This window comes from Mustela nivalis, assembly GCF_964662115.1.
Source record: "Mustela nivalis genome assembly, chromosome: 3".
NCBI classification, from domain to species: Eukaryota; Metazoa; Chordata; class Mammalia; order Carnivora; family Mustelidae; genus Mustela; species Mustela nivalis.
Window position 1 is genome coordinate 52335285 of NC_139022.1, and position 19473 is coordinate 52354757.

Sequence of the window (19473 nt, forward strand, 5' to 3'; positions counted from 1 at the left end):
CGGAAAGTAAAGAAAGAATGAGCAAAAATGGAAAAATCGTGATGGAAGTTGAAGGTCACAAGACAGAAGGTAGAGACGTGACACTCTATTTAGTAGACAGTTTCTTTGTTTTTCTTTTTTTTTTTTTTTACTTTTAGGTTGCACACAGAAGAGACAGCTAGATCAGAAATAGAAAAGGAGCATTTCCTTAGGTCTCCAAGGAGAGGAAAGCTAGCAAATAGTTATTTCTAAAGATTCTGAGAAACCTGTTATATAAACAGGGTGAGGAGGAGCAAAGGCTTTATTAAATAGTTTGGTGATAGAACCTAGGTTTCTTAGGGCTTTGGAATGAATTCTAAATGTTCTAGGAAGATAAATTGCAGGATTAGATGAAATGCCATTTTGCTAGTCATCTGTTAGAAAGTTTTGTGTCTAATTGTTATTTCTTTGATCTTTGTTCTTTAGTTTATTTCCTTTATTATTTCTCCTGGCTATCAGTTCTAATTTAACTACTGTATTAAACAAGAAGTGCTTGGTCTTTGGATGGTGGGGTTTGATTCACGAGCTTGTTTCATTTCTTTGTCTGCACGCTTGACACAGCAGAACTCTACTTCAACCGGAGACAGCTAAGGCAAAAATAAAGTCTAAACTAGTCCAAAAGAGATTAACCCATATTTGAAAGCGAGCTTTGCCCCTGCCACCCCATCTCAGAGATGGTATTCTTTTTCGTGCCATTTTTTTTTTTTAAAGATTTTATTTATTCATTTGACAGAGAGAGATCACAGGTAGGTAGAGAGGCTGGCAGAGAGAGAGAGATAGAGAAGCAGGCTCCCCGCTGAGCAGAGAGCCTGATGCGGGACTGGATCCCAGGACCCTGAGATCATGACCTGAGCCGAAGGCAGCGGCTTAACCCACTGAGCCACCCAGGCGCCCTTTCGTGCCATTTGAAAACTACTTTTAAAGCATCACTTCATTTTAATAGAGAGGATCCTAAAGTTCCATTCTCTATTATTAACATTCTTGTCTTGACCGTTAGTTGAAACATTTCAGACAAATAAGTACAGGATTTTCTTTTTTGCCTGAAATATTGAAGTAGTTAAGGTAAAAATAAATCACCTGGATCAGTGATTCTCAGTTTTCTATGCTCCTTAGAATTCCCTGGGAGCTTCTAAAAATCACAGATCCCAGGTTTTTGCCCCTAACAAACCAAAACAGGAAGTGGGGTCCTGGCATTGTTCTTTTTAAAATAGCTCCCTAGGTAGGGCACCTGGGTGTCTCTGCCTTGGTCAAGGTCAAGATCAAGGTCAAGGTCAAGATCCCTAGGTCCTGCTCCGTAGGGAGTCGTCTTCTCTCTCTCCCTTTGCCCCTCCCCACCTCATGCTCTCTCTCAAATAGATAAAATCTTTAAAAAATGCATAAATTAAAAAAGAAAAATCTCCCTAGGTGACTCTAATTTGTAGCCAAGGTTAGAACACCAACCTAGATAGTTCAGGCCCCAAAATAATGAACAAGTAAGTAAACAAACAAACAAGTACTCCCATCCCTATTTGTACGTTGAGGCAGCACAATTATTACTTGCCACTTGTTTTAAAACCACCAGTGCATTTGGTTGCCTTTAAACCCAAACATTTGTAGATAGCAGTTAAGCCCTTCTACAGTCCATTCTTACCGGACTTCTCAGGTCTCAGCTCCCCACAGCTCTGTACAAATCCTGTTAACTCAGAACCTTCGAACACTCCCTACCTTTTTACTCCTGTTTTTAGCTTGCTGTTTTCTTTCTTTCAGACACCAACCTCATTCTATACTTAGGAGAACACTGTTTATACAATGGCCAGCTTAAGGGTCATTGACTCCGTGACATTGGAGTAATCAGAATATAGTTATTTTATATAATGCTGATTTGCATAAACTCAAATCACTTAAATATTTTCCTGAAGAGACAATGTTACATTCTCTAGTGAGGTGAAAGGTTAATAATACCTCTTGAAATTCGCTAAGTATGTATCTATCATATTGCTTAGTTACTCCAATATCAATCATTACTTAGGTGTATCATCCCAGAAGGACACATTTGATTTAGGTTTATAAATTATTTCACATAGACATTTGAATGATGTTTTGAAAGAGTTGCAAGTTCTACTGTCTTATTCCAACTCCCTGATTCATTTTAAGGAAGATCACCATGTATGATTTTTTTTTCTGCTTAAAATTCAACTTTAAGCAAATTAGACTTTAAGCGAATTAGAGATATTGAAAATGTTAGGACATCTATATTCTTTTGATATGTTGAATTTTCACATTTGGAGTATGAGTTTCAAATAGGAAATAAGTGGATATAATTTCTTTTTCTTTATTCCTTTGGCTTTGACGCCACAGGAAGCCAGCTTGCTAACTCCCTGATATCTGATATTTCCCTGACTGAAAAGACTTTTTGATGAGGATCAGCATTTCCCCCAAGACAGGAGTGTGAATTCTCTTCTTCCTAAAGATATACATGTCCCTTAAAAGAGTCCAGAATAATTTCTTGCAAAACTGCCTCAGTCATCTGTGCACTTATTAGAGCTACTATCAGAAAGGCTGAGGGAAGAAATGCGTCATCCTGCAAAGGAAAAAAACAAATGTACCCTAGAATAGGCCAAGAACTTGAACATCAGCAAGATTACAGATCAGGGGGTGAAAGTAAATCAAGTTTTAAATAAAAATTTAGTTTCAAAAATAACTGCTTATCCTTTAGTTCCCTGGCTTAAGTTTTCCAACTTTCTCACTGCTGGAATTTTGTGAACTATACAAATGGTAGACAAGTATTTGTGTTAATATTCTGAATTTACTTTTTTTTTTTTTTTTTTAAATTAGGAAGGTGGTTGCTTTGTTGGGATGGTCTGTCATGGAGTCCGTAATTACACAGATTGCAACTTACACCTAGTCGCAAATAGAGAAGTTACTCTCCTAGGACAATTTCAGGATCTCTTCAGGCAGGAAATTTTTCTGTAACTGAGGAACAGCTCAACTTTTAGGCAAGAGCTCATTACGTCCAGGTAATCCCATGCCCTTGTGAGCTGTTCCCTTTCCCTCAAATCTTTATTGATCTTGACCCCAGGTTCTCCATCGAACTCAATCCCGGCTGAGATGCAGGCAATACCCCCGCTGAGTGCGGACTTCAGGCCCACCACTGGAGGGCGTCTGGACGCTTCCAAACAATTCTGAAGCGTCTGGAAAAGTCTGAGCTAGAAAACTGTTAAAGCGCAGGAGGGAGAACGTGATATTTGATTTTATTGGGCTAATAAGTAAAGGGGAAACGGGAAGGTTTGGGAGCAAAACCAAACCGCTTTCTTTCTTGGGATCAGCGCTTCCCCCCGGGGCAGCCACCTCCCTAAAGGGCAGGAGAGAATAATATCATGAAGGCCCGAGCCCTCTGAGCTCCACAAGGGCGAGTCTCCAGAGGGGTTGGTGCCCCACAGCGCCGGGCTCCTGGCTAGCTTCCCGGGCGCTGGAGGACGCGAGACGCGTCCCAAGGCGCTCGGACCGTCTTGCTGTCAGGCGATCGTGCTTCCGTGGCCGCCGGGGGCCAAGGCGCTGCAACCCGCTCGAGAAGTCCGGGTACGCGAGGCCTTTCCAAAGAATAAATGAAGTCCTGCCCGGACCTCCGATTCCTCCCGCAGCGGGTTGGTTGAAAGCATCTATCCTTTGGGGGGAGTGGACAGCCGACCAGCCTCGGCTGGCTGAAATGTAAAAGGTGTAAGGTATTTCTTACGGGCTCCTCGGCCGCATTCATTTCCTTCCTGCTGAAGGATCGCGCTGAATTGTAATGACTTTACACTGTGATTTTCTCAATTAAAAAAATGTGTTTCGGAGCATCACTTTAAAGAGTCGTCTTGCTTCCTGCTCATGCACCTTCTAAGTCCCTGGTAGGAAGAGGAGAGTTGAAAGGCGCATGAGAGACGCTCAGGTTTCCAAGATAACCCAGCGCCGGGCAGTGCGCGTCGGGAACAGCGCAGAGATTTACACGAACACGTATTCATTGAGGCTCCCTGCCAGCCTGTCTGCGGGGACTTCAAGTCACCTGCAGGGCCTGGGAGACAGATTTCGGCTTGCTGGCTGCAGGATGGGAACCGGTTCCTGCGTAATTGAAAAACCCCACTCTCAGGTAAAAAGATGTCAAATCCCTCCTCAGCCCAGACGGAATTCAGCATCCAAAGGGTTACGTGCGGCTGCTGCGTTCGGGCGGAGGAGAGGGCGCCTCGGCACTCCCAGTAATTCAATTAGTCAGGTTTCTGGAAGGTGGGGCCGAGAAGGGGGGGGGGTAGGAGGCGTGGGGAAGGGAGGAGATTAAGAAAACGCCTCTTTCTCGTGGAACAAACCAATCCTGTTGGAGTGAAGAGAGAGGAAAAAACCCCGACCTGTAAGCAAACAGCAGGCCGTTCACTGACTGGCTGCTCCAGCCACCCACCCCACCCCCCGCTTTCCAAGTAAACGGCATGGGGAGGGGGAAAAAAAAAAAAAAAAAAAAAAAGCAGCCCACATGACCCGGGCCGCGGCGGCAGCAGCGCAGGCTGGGCGCGGGCTGGCGGCGCCTCCCCCTGCTAGGTCCGGAGCTCACACCCGCGCTCGCGCCGCCCGCCTGCCCCGCGCCCTGCGCTACACGCCCCGGCGCCCCCCCCCCCCCGCGGCCCGCGCCGCCCACGTCCACGTTCACGCGCGCGGCCTTGCGCTCCGGTGCGGCGGCGGCGGCGGCTGCTGCTGGGTCGCCTTTGCTGTCGGCTTTACACGCAGGTCATTAACGAGGGGGCGTGCCCGAGGAGATTTTTCCCATAAAGCATTTTCTCTCTCTCTCTCTCTCTTTTTTTTAACCTCTTTCGCAAAACTGACTTTTACCTCTTTCCACTTCTCGCCAGTCATTTCAATCCCTCCTGGGCTGCTCGTGCTGCTGCTGCTGCCGCTGCACTCAAGTTTATTTTCCCGCCTGGCAAAGGCTTTAGGATTCGGTTGGTGCTTTTCACCTCTTGTTGCTGCTGTGCCCAAGGAGGGAAAGAGGAGCAGCTGCAGGAGGATCAGGAAGGTTTTCTGATGTAGTCATCCGGGAGGTGCCACTCGCTCCTGCGCTCTCTCGCTCGCTCTCCTCCTCCTCCTTCTTTTCTCCCCCCCTCTTTTCCCGTTTCAAACTGATTGATGCATCTCTACAAGTTGCCGGGCTTGGGGCCGGACCCGTTGGAGTCGCAGGGACACTTCTGAGCGCGCACCCAAGGCTCTTGGCACCGCGTCTGGGGGGCTCAGTGTTGCTCCCGAAAGGCGATCGGAGACTGACATCAGCCCGTCCAGGAGTTGGAGGGATTCATTTAAAAGTGATTGTTTTCCCTCTCGCTCTCCAGCCCAGCAGTTGGGTTGGCGTCGTCCTGCAGGTTTGGGCATCCCAGCTCCGCCTCGCTGGCTGGTTCGTAACCTCTGCTCTTCATTCACTGTGGTGCACCCACACCCGGCCAAGAAAAGCACGCGCGAGAAATCCCCGAGGCTCCGACAGCGCCCGGGGTGTCGTCTCCGGCCGCCGCAGTCCGACTCCGCCGGGGGACCTGCCGGAAGACACGAAGAGCCAAACTTTTCTTTGAGGTTCGCAAGGCAAGACCGCTCCTCGCCCGCTGAGCTGCCGCTTAAGCAGTTCCAGGACGCCGGCGGGGCTGGGTTTGTGGCCCCGGATCCCCACCCTTCTCGGCACACCGCCCCGAACTCGCAGCACCTACGACTCCTTCGAGATTTCCAGGGGTCTCCCGGTTAAGGCACGGAGGAGGCGCGGGAAGGGGGTCCTCACACTCCGGGGCCACAGGCGCGAAGCCCTCCATCCACACGGAGACCTCCTCCTGCAGTTTCTCACCGGCCGCTAAAGTAACTTGGAGCGAAGCGGGGCGCACTGCGAGGGCCCTGGGCGGCGGCGGAGCCGTGCGCAGCCAGCGGCGCTGACGCTGAGCCGGGCCCGGCGGGCCAGTGTATGTCTCCCCGCGGCCGCGGCGCGCAACTCCCGGTGACTGTGCAGCGTGCGCCGCCGCCTGCCCCGACCCGCGGTGCCGCCGCCCGGCCCGGTGCGCACCTCCTTCTCCCGGGGTGACCGGCCTGCCGCCGCCGTTCGAGACACAGCTTGGCACCCCTTCCCCCGCCCTTGCCGCCGCCACCACACACGCATGCTTCTCTCCATCTTGTGATTCCTTTTTTCCTTCTGAACCCTCCAGTGGGGGTGCGAGTTTGTCTTGCCCCCTCCCCCCCCACCGTCTCCTCTTCTCGTTCTCCTTCCCCTCCCCAGCTTGGTGTGCGCCTCTTTCTTTTCTCGCCACTCTTCATTCTTATTTATTCATATTTATTTGGCTCCTGCTCTCTTTCTCCCCTTCCCTCCCTCCCTCCGGATCCCTGCTCTTTCCCGGGAGCGGCTTGTCGGGGGCTCCGCCGCTGGCCAGGCGTGATGTTGCACGTGGAGATGTTGACGCTGGTGTTTCTGGTGCTTTGGATGTGTGTGTTCAGCCAGGACCCAGGCTCCAAGGCCGTCGCCGACCGCTACGCCGTCTACTGGAACAGCAGCAACCCCAGGTAAGGCAATAGGGGGAGCGGAGAGCCGGGGATACTCGGGCCTCGGCACCCTGCGGAAGGAGCGGCAGTGGCGGCGGGGACCAGCGCGCACCAGCCGCCGGCGGCGCGCACCCTCGGAGCCTGCGTCGTGAGGGCGCTGATGGCTTTCGAGGCGCCCACGGGAAGCGCTCCTGTCGCGCCTCTCTTTGTTAAGCTGCCTCAGAGAGGCCGGGAGTCCCTGGGAGTCCCCGGGGCAGCCCAGATCCGCTGCCTCTGCGGAGCGCGGGGAGACTCTGAAAAGGCGGGAGCTGGGGAGTCGAGACTTATCCGCTTCCTCACCGGGCAAGCCGGCCAGCATCTCGATCCCAGCGTAGCGCTTGGGCACTGGGAGTCCCGGGTGCGCGCCACCAAGAGTTCCCGCCTGGAGCGTGGGTGCGCAGGGACTGCAGGGAGAACGTGCCAAACATCCCAAAAGTTTTCTTTTTCTTTTTTTAAATTTTCTTCCCTTTTCTCGGTGCGTTCAGAGTGCACGGGCTGGGGGAAGCGAGGGGGGCTGGGAAGCGGAAGCTTTAGGCTCTTATTTTCCTTTTTAACTGCGAGGCAATCATCCGGCCCCTGGCCCAGTCTCGGCCCGGCGCGCCTGGCAGGGGAGAGGATTCTCCCACCTCCTTGCCCCCCGTGGGCTCACGGTGCCAGAAAGTTTGATCTAATGCCGGGTTACGTCATGTGTGCGGAGCGAGCTGCAGGAGTTGGCCTAGTCGGGAGGTGGGAGCCCTTAGTCCACGGCCTGGTGGTGTGAAGCCGGAGGAACACGCGCAATTACCTGGAACAGTTTTGTGGGCGTCCCCGAAGCCCGCCGGGTACGCGGAAGGCTAGAGATGGGCGCCTGGGGCCGCCCTAGCGCTCCTGCTGGACTCTGGCCACCCGCAGACGCGTCCCTTGCTCAGGGATTCTGGAAGTGGGGAGAAGTGAGGGTTGTCCAGCTTGTCTGCGGAACCCCTCCGGATCCAGAGCAGCTCCGAGCCCTACTTTCTCCCCCGCCTGTGGGCAGCGGTCGGCCCCGCTGGGCCCATAATGCTCTGCCACTCTGGGACCTCCGCCAGCTTCCAGATGCTAGCTGGTTTTGGTGCCTGCCTAAGAGGGAAACAGCATCGATTATACCTAAAATCCCAGGTTTTTCTCTGGACTGGAGTGGAAGTTGGGAGGAGAGAGGCGGGAGGCCGAGGGCATAGTTGGTGGCTGCGCGTCCAGGGTGTATGGGAGAGAGGGGGCTGGCGGGCGCCTCCAGTTCTTCCTACCTCCGGTGGCCGTGTCCACCGGCCTCCCTCCGTCCCCCCTGAATTCAAGCTTGGGAGGGATTCCCCTCTTGAAGTAATGCCAGCCTAGATGAAGATGGGCAGATTTCCCCACAAGCGGTCGACCGGTTGAGAGAGGAAAGTCTCCCTGCCCCTCCATCCCCAACCCTGCCCTGCTAGTCCAGGACAGATGGTTACACCCAGGTAGCCCAAATCTTAAATTGCACCGCCTGGCAAAACTGGAGACATCCCTGAACGTTTGGTTTAAAAAAAAAAAAAAAAATTGTCTTCTGAAGGTGGGTGGTGGGTTGGGAAGCTATTTCTTTGACATGCCACTTACCACTATTAGGAAAAGAAAGAGAAGCCATCCCGCTAGAGGAGATGCCTTTTATTAAAGCTGACAAGACAAATAGAGCAAGCTTTCCAGTTGTGATGGTGTTAAAAGCAAGGCTCATTATGTTGGTTGGTTTTATTCCCCCCCCCGGGCTTTATTAAACAGCATATACGAAATAGAGAATTTCTGTTTCTAAAGTTTAGCGCCCTATTAAATAAAACAACAGTGAAACTGGTTAGTTGAATGTGGGGCATTTTGTGCTTAGTCGTCTTTTCCTTCCCATTCCAAACTTCTCAGTGTGATCTTTTCCTCATAGTTTTAATTTACTTGGATACTTGGGTGTTCCAGTCATCCTAGGTTAAAACAGAAAGAGTCAGCAACACCCCACTCCCCCCTCCTTCTTAACCTGTCAAGCTAGTCTGAGTTAGTTTGAGGACATGTTATCTTAGGTTATCTCTGTTTTATGCTTTTGATACTGTTGTTTGGATTGAGATTAGCACATTGATTTTTGTCACAGGTCATGTTTTTTAATAGATTTGCCCTGCCTGTAGAAAACTCTGCTCAGGGTGCCATGGTGGCTTTGAACCTGCCCAGACAAAGTTAATCTGTAGAATTTTAAAATACCAAGGGTATCCTCAAGTCTGTATTCTAATTCGAGGCTTGTGGAAATACCTTTTTATTTGATCATTATCATTTTGATTATGTTTAGAAGAAAGGATAATGTACCCCTCTCCCAAGAGATTCAGTTCTAACTTTAGTATTCTTAGGGGTTTGTGGGTGCATTTATCTTCATATGTTGTCGCAGTAAAACTTACTTTAAGAAATAACTGTAGAAGTAGGGGACTGGTAGGTAGATTTATCTCTGAAATGTTGAATAAGATTTTTTGGGGGGGATGTATTAAGAAAACCCAGCTTGTATGTAATTTAAAAGCAGCCAATGCAAAATAACTAGTTTAGAAATAAACACAGTTTATCTCAAAAGATAGTGAAGAAACATTTTAGAGAATTTTCAAGTTTTACAAATTCAATGTTTTACATTTTATTTTTAATAATAATATTATCATTTTGTAAAGTAAGCTAACCATGCCTTCTGATTTTATATAAATCCTATTTTTTTTAGGACTTGCTAAACTAATAAGATCAGAAGACTTAATCTTTTGGAAAAAAGTTGAAAACTTTCATTGCAACTTAAACAGATCAAGTTTTTTTTTTCTTAGATAAGATAAGGTCACTTAAGCTCCTAATAAGGGATTCTGTGTCAAAATGAAGTAAATATGTTTTAGTTTATACTAATGGAGTTGAATTTGAAATTGTTTAAATATAATTAGAATTAAGTATTATATCTTGATCCCACGGTTTAAAGACCTTATATTGTAACTTGTGTAGTCCTAGGAGTTTATTGTTTTCATTACTGACTCTACCATTAGCATCCATAGATCTAGATTAACAGAGGAAAAAATATTAAATTTATTCGCTATCAGATAGAATCTGTCGTCCTAGGTATGTGCTTATGTTTTGAATTGGCACAAATTTCTGAAATAGGAACCGAGAAATATCAATCTGAATAGAAGTATATGATAACATTTGCCTAAATGCATCTTCCATATTTTAAAAATTTGGAAAGTTGTCTGGATTTCACTTAAATATAGTAATAGAGTGATCCTTTCAATGTTAGGCTGAATTCTGAACCAGCACATTACTAAGTAACTTTGAGTAATGAATATCTAAGTCAAAGAGAATATAGTTATTTGTCTTTAATTTCTTAAAGAATGTAAAAAGCTTTTGAATAACTTTTAAAGAGACTTTCTGTAATAAAACTTTATTTACATTCTCCCATAGCAGCTACACTTATAAAGATAGAGATGACTCAATATAAGAATATGCCTCATAATCTAAAGCGTGCTATAAATGGTTTGGTGCTTCCAATGAGAATATTTTTTTAAATATTGTGTGTATATTGAAAAGTTCTTGGTTCCTTTTGACCAGCTGCCAAAATGATGATAGGGATAATTAGACATGTTTCCTACTAGTTGGCATTAACGGGTGGAATAGTAAAATAATACGGAGGCAAATACCACCAGCATACTTTAAGAATATTGGTTCTCACTTAATGCTTTGCTTCTGTTAGGTTCTGAGTATCACCAATTTAAAGTGTTATGTTCTGATGAGAAAAAAAAAAATGTCTCTATAATTCACCCAGAGTATATACTAAATTTTAACATGATCATATGTTTTTTTTGGACTTTTAAAACTCTTGTAGGGACTTGTAAATTAAACATTTCGTGTTAGAGTAGCAGGTAATTGACACCATTTAGTTTTGTTAACATGTAATCTTGGAGTTGTGAAAGTGATATGAGTTCTAGGTCAGTACTCCCAAACCTTTGTGGCTTACAGATCATGTGTATATGGCTAAGAGAGAGGCAGTAACTTTTTTTTTTTTTGCCTTGATCATAATTCCTTGGGTATTTTTTCCTTTCAAAATAAACTTGTTTTATTTTTAAAATCAGAGTCATCAATGTTTTATTATGCATATACTGGTATTCTAGCTCTGTGCCTTTTCCACTGACAAATAAAGGAAATCGGTTTGATTTAAATCTAAGAATTTTTTTTGAGGAAAGATGGAAAGTTAAACCTGGTTTGGAATTAATTTTATCACCAAACTTGTATGTGTATAAATTTATCTTTGAAATTTTAAATGTTTTAAATAATATCTTATATGGTAGAAACTTAAAAGTTCCTCAAATAAAAAACATTATTTAGAATTTTTTTTAACTTTATCAACTCTGAGCCTCAGTGTAATGCATTAGATATAATTAGGTAATTTTATTATTTTGATCTTTATGTCAGAATTTATGTAGACATCCGGATAAAAATAAAGCAGTATGCCAGAGATTTATATCTCCTGTTTTTACCCTAATACATTTGCTGGAGACCTGAAGTCAATCCTGCCCACTCCCATACCCCCCCACTTCCTTTTTTTTTACTTTACAAATTGCTATAAGGGAAAAACACTTCTTGCTTTGGGCCACTTTTCCCTAAAAGTTTGAAAAGAAAAATGAATTACTGAGATGTTTGTTCCATCCATTTTATGCATTATATATTCATAATAAGCTCTCAGAAATAGTCAACTGTCTTTTTTTTTTTTTTTTTTTTTTAGGTGATTAGAACATCAGTGCTATTTGAGGTACACATGGCTACAGTCTAATTTGGCATTTCCAGCATGAGACCAAGGTCAATAAACTCCCTGTGATTAAAAGAATCAGAGAGAGCCTTCAGTTGTTCATGGCTCCCTGTTAGTTGGTTTTAGTGGTATTAACTAAACTATAGGTTCACTGAAGGAATATCTTGTTGCCATGTGTGTTCTGGCTGATAATCAATAGCACGAGAGGCTTCCACCTTTGAAGGCTGAGGATCAGGTTTGGAAGGAACACTTAGTTATATGGGGGCAAATTAACCTCGTGAATTTCTTGCCATATAATCTTGCAAGATGCCTTCTGAGCAAGGCATTACATTGCATTCTGTCCACTGGCCTGATTTCCTGTTGGGTAGGGACAGATAAAGATGAGCGCCTTCTCTTCTCCCCTGTTGCTATGAACCAAGCAAGCTACCAGCTTCATGCTGGGCCAAGAAAATGAATGAATACAATTAGTCCTTCAGGAGTCCTGGCCTTCCGCAAGCTTGGTAGAAGAATATGCTAAAAGAATGTACCTTTAAGGAAGAGAATACATTAAAATACAAAGTGGAACAAGACTAAGAAAATGTTAAGAACAGAATTTTACATGTGGGCAGCATTTATCTATTGTTTAGTGGGTTTTCCCTCACTATAAATCATTTGCTTTAATAGTGCTTTAAAAAAGATGCCACTCAACCCTTTTCATTTTTGTATTTGTTTTGAATTACTTCCAGTAGCAATGAGGATTTTAAAAGTTACATTTTATTTTTTTGTAAGGAACCAGTCTATGTTGCTGGTTGGGAACATATTCTCAATGTTCTTTTTAGAAATAGTATACAAAGTGGTAAAATAGCAGATCTGATTAGAATCTTCATGTTGGAAAGGAAGCCTGTGTGTCCCTAAGTACCTTGTGGAAGGCCCTGGCCACTTACCCAGGATATTCAGATATGATCAGTCTTCCGAACTGAGAAAAAATTGCCTTTTGATCATTTGTGATGGATAACACCTTCATATTCAGGTATAAAAACCTCAAAGAGGAGTATAAGAAATGAGGTATTAATATTCACTTTTAGTGATTTGTCTTATGCTGGTGGTCTTAGACAGCTAAACATCAATAAATTACTGTCTCTTTTAAGGGCCTGATTTATATTATTAGATTTATATTTTCGTTTGCTTCTGAACCTATATCCTGACCTGTTTTGTAGAAAAGTTTCTTGTGATTAATTTGAAATTCCAGTGTTTCTGAATGGGATATTCCTCATAACCAGGAGGTCTATTTCCTCTTAAATCTGTCTGCGTTTAGGTCTTTAAACTTAAGTCAGTTGTAAACAAGAGGGCACAAAAACAATAGAACTGCTTAGTTTAAAATTCAAAAGAAGTAAGGTGGGTTTTTTGTTACTATAACTATTACACATAGTTTGATTATAAATGGAAATAGTTCCCTGTATCTTAGTATTCTTGATAATCTCTACTCCTTGTCCCACTTGGAAAGATTTATTATAAACTACTGAAATCTGTTCACTATTTTGGAATGTGAAATGGGTGTGGATATAAACTCTTGGTTTTGAGGCTTTTGAGTATAGTTTTCAAACAGCCATAGATTTCAGTAAAAACATTACTTTAAAATAGTGAAAACTCCTACTTAAGGTAGCTAGTTGCTGAGAGATAGTGGTGTACCACAGTCACAGGTTACCTGAGCTTTCATTCAGGTAGAATTCTATCATTTTCAATAAGGAGAAATAAACCTTTGTCATCTTTAGAAACATCCTTTATACAATTGACAGTTGACAGGTTGAAGAAAATGTTACTGTCAGGTCTTATTTTCCAGTCAAGTGAGAAATAAAAATAGTTTTGAGTGATTTTTAAGAAAACCTATTTTAAAATTATTTCAAAATGTAGGGGAATGCTTTTAATATTTATAATGTATGTCATAGAATTAATCTGCCATTTGCTTCAGGGAAGGTCAGCAAAGTGCAATTCAAGGAGAGACTCTGACAGTTAAGTTCCTAGGCTGTTTACTTCAAAAAAAGTCCAATACAGTTGTTGTGTTTGTAATAGGATATCACTGGATATTTTATGATGGCTTTCTTTAAGAGATACAGAGAACATTAGTAGTATTCCTGTTATTACTTGCAAGTGACCTGTTTTCCATGAGTGATGATCATGATTCGGCTATGACATGGGAATTTTGGTCATGTGATATCTGTAGGTTGACGTATTGGACAATTATATTATTGGCACACAAAGATTAGACCTTTTTTCAAAAATTCATAATTTTTAATAACTGCACAGTGTAATGTATAGTTTTCCGTGTGGAAATGTGTGAAGACGTGCTTGGAGATTGGGGGGGAAAGATGACTAAGTTTTTCTCCCCAATTTAGAAAAGCTAGGTTTTTGGCTTTCTGTTAAATCAGCGTTTTTTTTTTTTTTTTTTTAGAAGCAGCCATCTTGTTTTAAGACCGATTTTATTTCTTTCATGAAAATGGTCCGGAAATGAATATGGACGATAGGAAGGACTGAACCACTTTATAATAATTCAGGCAGGGCTCTATATTTAAAGCTCTCTCAAATTATTTGTGAGTTCATTAAAATGCCATCTTGTATTTGGTTGAAAAAAAAAGGATGTTTTAATTAATAATAATATATTTTAAACTTGGGCATATTTTAATGTTAAATGTTGGGCTATACCATGTTTACATACGTATTTTTCTTTTGTAGCTTATAATACGTTGTTAATTTCAAAGTAGTATGTTAATAGCTCCTATGGTCACCCCCCTTTACACACACCAAATCCTGATTTCCTTTTTTTGATTGTTCTAAGCAGCCCTTTTTATGTCAACCAATATTTTTCCCCCCAAATCGCTCAACGGTACCTCTCTAGTCAGAGGTGATGATAAAAGTATAGGTATCTTTAAAAATGAAACATTTGGGGTGCCTTCAGAAACATTATATGAAATCAGAGCCTTTTTGTCCCTGAAATCTAGGCTTTCGTTCTCTCATTACTAAAACGTTCTTGTGGGTTCTTATAGGAAATAGAGAAAATTATACTGGCAATGAATTCATATTTGTTATTAAAAATTATGAGAATATATCAACTGAATCTGCTGTATTTTCTACCACGTTTTGTATTTTTGGATCCATTTGGAAGAACATGTGGCCTAGTAAAGTTTACCAAAAATTTATACTAAACTTCTTGCTACTGCATCTGTTTGATGATGCCTGGGAACATTATTCCCATGAACTGCAGTAAAAACAGAACTTCCTTAAGATTAATTTCAAAGTAACCTGACTCAGTCAGCCTGATTAAACTGGGCACAGATTGAAAACTACTTATGTCACAGATTGCTTCAGTTCATTAGAAGTAGGATTCTGGGTGATTGCTGATGCAATACAAAGGTGATAAATAAAATGCATGTTTTAAGGAATGGCATACATCTCCTAGAGTCCTTATTGAAATCCAGGTATGAGTTGATAGTTTTTGTACTGCAGAGCTTCCCTCTGATATCCATCATCCATCCATTTTTTTGTTTTTTGACTGGCTGATGGAGAGGACTGGAATAACTGAGTGTCCAAAGTGACCTTTTTGTTTTAAACGGACTGACAAATACTTTTGCTTTTTCTTATTGCTTCTAAGCTGTCAGAGGGTCCATCCTGAGTCTTATTAGTGACTTATTTATGTATGTAGAGGCCATAGCTAACAACTAGCTCTTGCTTCATATTGTGAAAATGCATTTTAGGAAAGTATTTTGTCATACTAAAATGCACTTTTATGGCTTGAATAAAATCAAGGCATGGCCTCTTTTGGCTGGATAATTATAGTGCAAATTGTGATCTGGATTTTGATGGTGGTAGACATGATACTTGATGTTGCGTGTTCCACAGACACCTGCGGGACATACGACTTTGTCACATTTACCGAAATTTAATAATGTAGGGGAGGGGCTTAACCTCTTGGTTAGGTGTTTTATTGTACTTAATTTTATGGAAACAAATGGGAATGGAAAGAAAAGGAAGACTAATTCTAAATATGGGGAAGTGATCCTTTGTGTTTAACAATTAGGTTAAACAAAGTGGGAGCAAATGAGCCTCGTTCCCCTTCTATTATTTCAGGGCAAGAAAATACAGACAGATGTTGGAATGTGGAAGCTGTGACCTCTGACCCACACAGCATGGCCGCTGCCAAGGCACACAAGTGTCCTGAGCCACCATAGTAGCAAGATGCTTTTTTGAAGTGACTGACACTTTGAGATGGAGAACCTGAAACTGATTCTGTAGCTGTTTGCAGGTCTCTGAAGTATCAGTCTTTTTAGCTTCACTTTTAAGTTCCTCACCTTACCTTTTATGAAAAATGTTTCTTTGTTTGGCTCAGACAGAGCTTTTGTGACTTCTGGATGGGTTCTGTATTCCTGTAGCCACTATCAATCTTTGCCTCCCAATAAATTCATTCGTCGGGTTGGGATAATGGAGGAGGCTCAGATGTATGGCTCTGCTGCACCAAAGCGTTTGTCGGCTTTATTTAACTAATATATATATTTTAAAGACAGATGAAAGCACTGGTTTTATTAAAGGCCTTTTCTTTTAGTTTCCGTCCTGCAATCTTGCCAATAACCCTTGGGTTCAAACAGACCATTAATGTTTTAGATACTGTGGCATTCAGTGTTTTTTTCATATATTTGTTTACTGTTACTGCTTCAATAAACTTTTATGCCTATTTCGGTAGTTTTCTGGTGGGGGCTCCATTTATTAAAATTTAGTGACCCAGCACTAAGAGGGGTACAGTTCAAATCGTGGGGCTTCTGACAGGGTTTTGTGTCAAACTAGAGAAAATAATAGGGAAATGAAAGCTGCCAAAATGTGTCTCCCAATTACTAATTAATCAGGCGAGAAAGGACCTCAGTGACAGATCTGGTGTCCGCCATGACAGCAACTCGGGGGGATGCTTTATTTTAAATACTGTATAAAACAAATTAAAGTAAGCCTCTGGGAGTGGAGCACCCAGATATTTGATTTCACAAGTGCTAATTTAATTCCGTGAAAAGCAAAGCAAAAAGTAAAATTTGAAACTGAATCTTTGTACTCTTCACTGATAATATCAAAACAAAGCTAAAGAGTATTTCCCTTATGAATAAACAATGCCTTTATTCTTATTAATATTTTAGCACAGATACAGTAGTATTCTTGGTTTTAGTATTGATAGAGCATTTTAAACCTACTTTATTGTCAATAGAGACTCAGGGAAAAATTCAAAATTTTCCCATCATGTGCTTGTCATCAGTATTTTGAGAATTACTGTAACTGAAGAACAAACCTTTTTTCCTTCCCTGCAAATATATGTTTTTGCTGTCCCAGAGGTTTCCTTCTCTTCTGGCAATATTCCCACTATGGTTGCTGGACCCATAATTAAATGCCTCTTATTATTGTATTTTTTCCATAGCATTTACAACATAAAAAGAGAAGGGTCTTATATGGAACTATAGCTGTCAGGGGAACAATGAAAACTAATTACACACTCAGCTATCACCATTGTCAACTATACTCTTGGGAAAACAAAAACATGACAAAGTGTGTGTGTTGGGAGGGGGATGTATAAATATATAGGATATTCCATATGAATGTATACGTATGGGGTCAGACGTATCAGATGACTTCACTTGAAACTCTGGGTTCCTGGAAACAAAACAAAAAAGCATAAAAAACCATCTGATTCAGTTACTTAATAAGAAACAAAGAGATTCTTTACTGAGGAAGGAGTCCTTACTTTAGGGTCTCTCCCTTTATTATATGCACTGAGAGAACCAGCAGTCATTTTGACTCTGAATATCTCGTTGTTTTGAATTTTACTTTGGAATGGGCTTGTTATGGATACCTCTGTAGATGCCGTTAATGTGTCTGATTATTTCTTAATACGTACCTCTTTTACAAATTGTGACTTCCTAATTCTAGATTTTTGTGTTGATATCTGGTGATTTGAGAACTAATTACCTAGTTTGTTTATGATGTAGATCTCTCTATCACAGTCTTTCCTTTTGGATGGCTTTGGCCATTTCGCTGTTTCTGGGCCTATGTGATTGGGAGGTGGATTTGAGAAAGAAAATAAAACTAAAAAATGATATCTCTGAAACTTAGAGCAGCTTTGGTGTGAGATTTGGTAAGAAAAGACTTTGAGGCTATTGAATAACATGAGGTTTTGGAATCAATTTTGGATTTCAATCATCCGTGCCATCCCTGTTCTCTGGTACTATGTGGAATTAGGACTTGGCCCTGTATAATGTTTTCCATTACTTTCTTGATTCCTTGGGTGAATTCTCTGTAGTATACTTAAAACCAAAGCCAAATGGGTGAATTTAGAAATTATATATTGATTTTAACTTACTTTTCCAAAGTTTTCACATTAAAGCACTATTATAGCTAATATCTAAGTATAGTAATATATTCCTGTATTGAATATCTAAAAGTTATAATTGATAAAATATCAATTGAGTGATATGTACAAGCACTGGTAGGCACACAGCAGCTTCAGAGACAAAGACAGCATCTGTACCCCGAGGGAACTTGCAGTTTTGTGCAATTACAACAGTTTTATACACAGAATAGATAGTGCTATAAGAAATGTTCACATATGGATTTATTCAGCAAATATTTATTGAGTGTCCACTGTGGGCCGGGTATTGTTCTTGTACTAGAGATATCCCAGTAAACAGTGTAAACAGCATTCCTGCATGAAGCATTCGGTTAGCAATTTCTAGATCACTGCTTCTCACAGTCTAATTGCATGCAGATCCTCTGGAGGTCTTGCTGAAATACAGATTTTAATTCAGTGGATCTGGGGCAGAGCCCCGCGAGTGCACGTCTCAAACAAGCTCCAGGTGATATGAGGCAATTGGCCTGTGCACCACAGTTTGGGCAGCAAGTTTCCAGATAAGTCAGTGGGGAGAGAGATTACTTCAGGCTCCTCACCTAGGATTCTTGGTTATATTTGCCCTGAACTTCCTATATATAGGAAGTTACTATATAGAACTTACTGTACAGTTCTTTAGTTTCCAAAATGGCTTAGTATTTGCACAAGGGAAAGTGATTTGTCCTAAGACCTAGTAGTCTTCATTTTTAGCCACTTCCCCCAACTTTCAGATAAAATAGCTTTTCCTATGGAGGTTTATGCGTCATTAAAAATCCGCCATGAACCAAAGTAATAGGTTAGGGATTTTGTTGTAAGTTTTACTTAGACAAATTCTACTGGGGTGAAAATATTGCCTTGGTCCAAAAAGTTTTAGGAGGGTCCTGTCATAAATGTCTCAAGATATTTATTTGCAAACCCTCCCCAGATGTATTTTATGTGGCAATGCCAGAATTACACCTTAGAAACAGATTTTTAACACTTTCCCTTTGAAATTGGAATGCTTAAATGAACCCAAAATGTTCATTTTACATATAGCAGAGAAGATGACTAATAGTGTGTCTGCTCCCACTGGCTGGGTTGGTTGTGAGTGGCTCTTACAGGAGCCTACGCTTCCAATGGAGTTATAAAAGACTTTCATTCCTGCTTTAAAATTCTCTGATTCTAGTGTCCTTTGTGGGAAATCTTTGTTCCTCCACAGTCCAGGTAATATAAAGTCTGTAAATACGCTTCCACTTTTTTTCACAGTCTATATATCACTTGATTTGCAGAACAAATATCATGGGATGCTTGTATTAAGAAGTAAAGGATGGAACTAGTTAAATTCAGATTACTCTGCCTCCTTACCCTTTCTGTTCTTCACTCTGTGTGTATAAATACAGTATTCCTGATCTCCTAAGTGAACTTGAAAGTCTTTGAAAGCATCACTGAGTTGACTTACTTAACCAAAATTACCTTTCTGGAATGATTATAAAAAGAAAGATGGAGCTGTTTGTACTGTAAATCAGCTATATTTTAATAAAAACAAAACAAAAAAAGAGGGAAAGGATGGTGAGCCTTCTTAAATCAAGTATCCTTTTATTTTTATAACAGTTTTTACCAACTTTTTTATAATTATCAAACAGAAGCAAATCTTTTCATTTTTAAATCCTTGATAAAATGGATTTAATTAAAACACTGGGTAGCATTTTATAAGAACTATGATTCTTAGTAAGAATAGTAAATAAAGGTTTTACTGTTTGCGTTTTTTTTT

The 19473-nt window shown here is 41.9% G+C and overlaps 2 protein-coding genes across 4 annotated transcripts in view; one reads left to right on the forward strand and one right to left on the reverse strand.

Moving 5' to 3' along the window:
* Positions 1–3229: 3229 nt before the first annotated feature.
* On the reverse strand, positions 3230–6303 carry LOC309860918 (uncharacterized protein; the record flags this gene model as incomplete). Its single annotated transcript, XM_082723356.1, has 3 exons — positions 3230–3881; positions 4852–6265; positions 6297–6303. The coding sequence occupies 2 exons, from the start codon at positions 6301–6303 to the stop codon at positions 5622–5624; spliced, it is 651 nt and encodes a 216-aa protein (XP_082579482.1). The 3' UTR covers positions 3230–3881; positions 4852–5621.
* The window catches only part of EFNA5 (ephrin A5), a 277931-nt gene continuing 264675 nt past the window's right edge, over positions 6218–19473 (forward strand). For 2 of the 3 annotated variants that reach the window (XM_082723751.1, XM_082723752.1), the window contains exon 1: positions 6218–6546. In XM_082723751.1, coding sequence (XP_082579877.1) covers positions 6422–6546 — 125 coding nt within the window. In that variant the 5' untranslated portion in view covers positions 6218–6421. Of the gene's footprint in view, positions 6547–6566; positions 7386–19473 lie in introns of those variants that run through there. The other variant, XM_082723755.1, reaches the window with a different exon arrangement.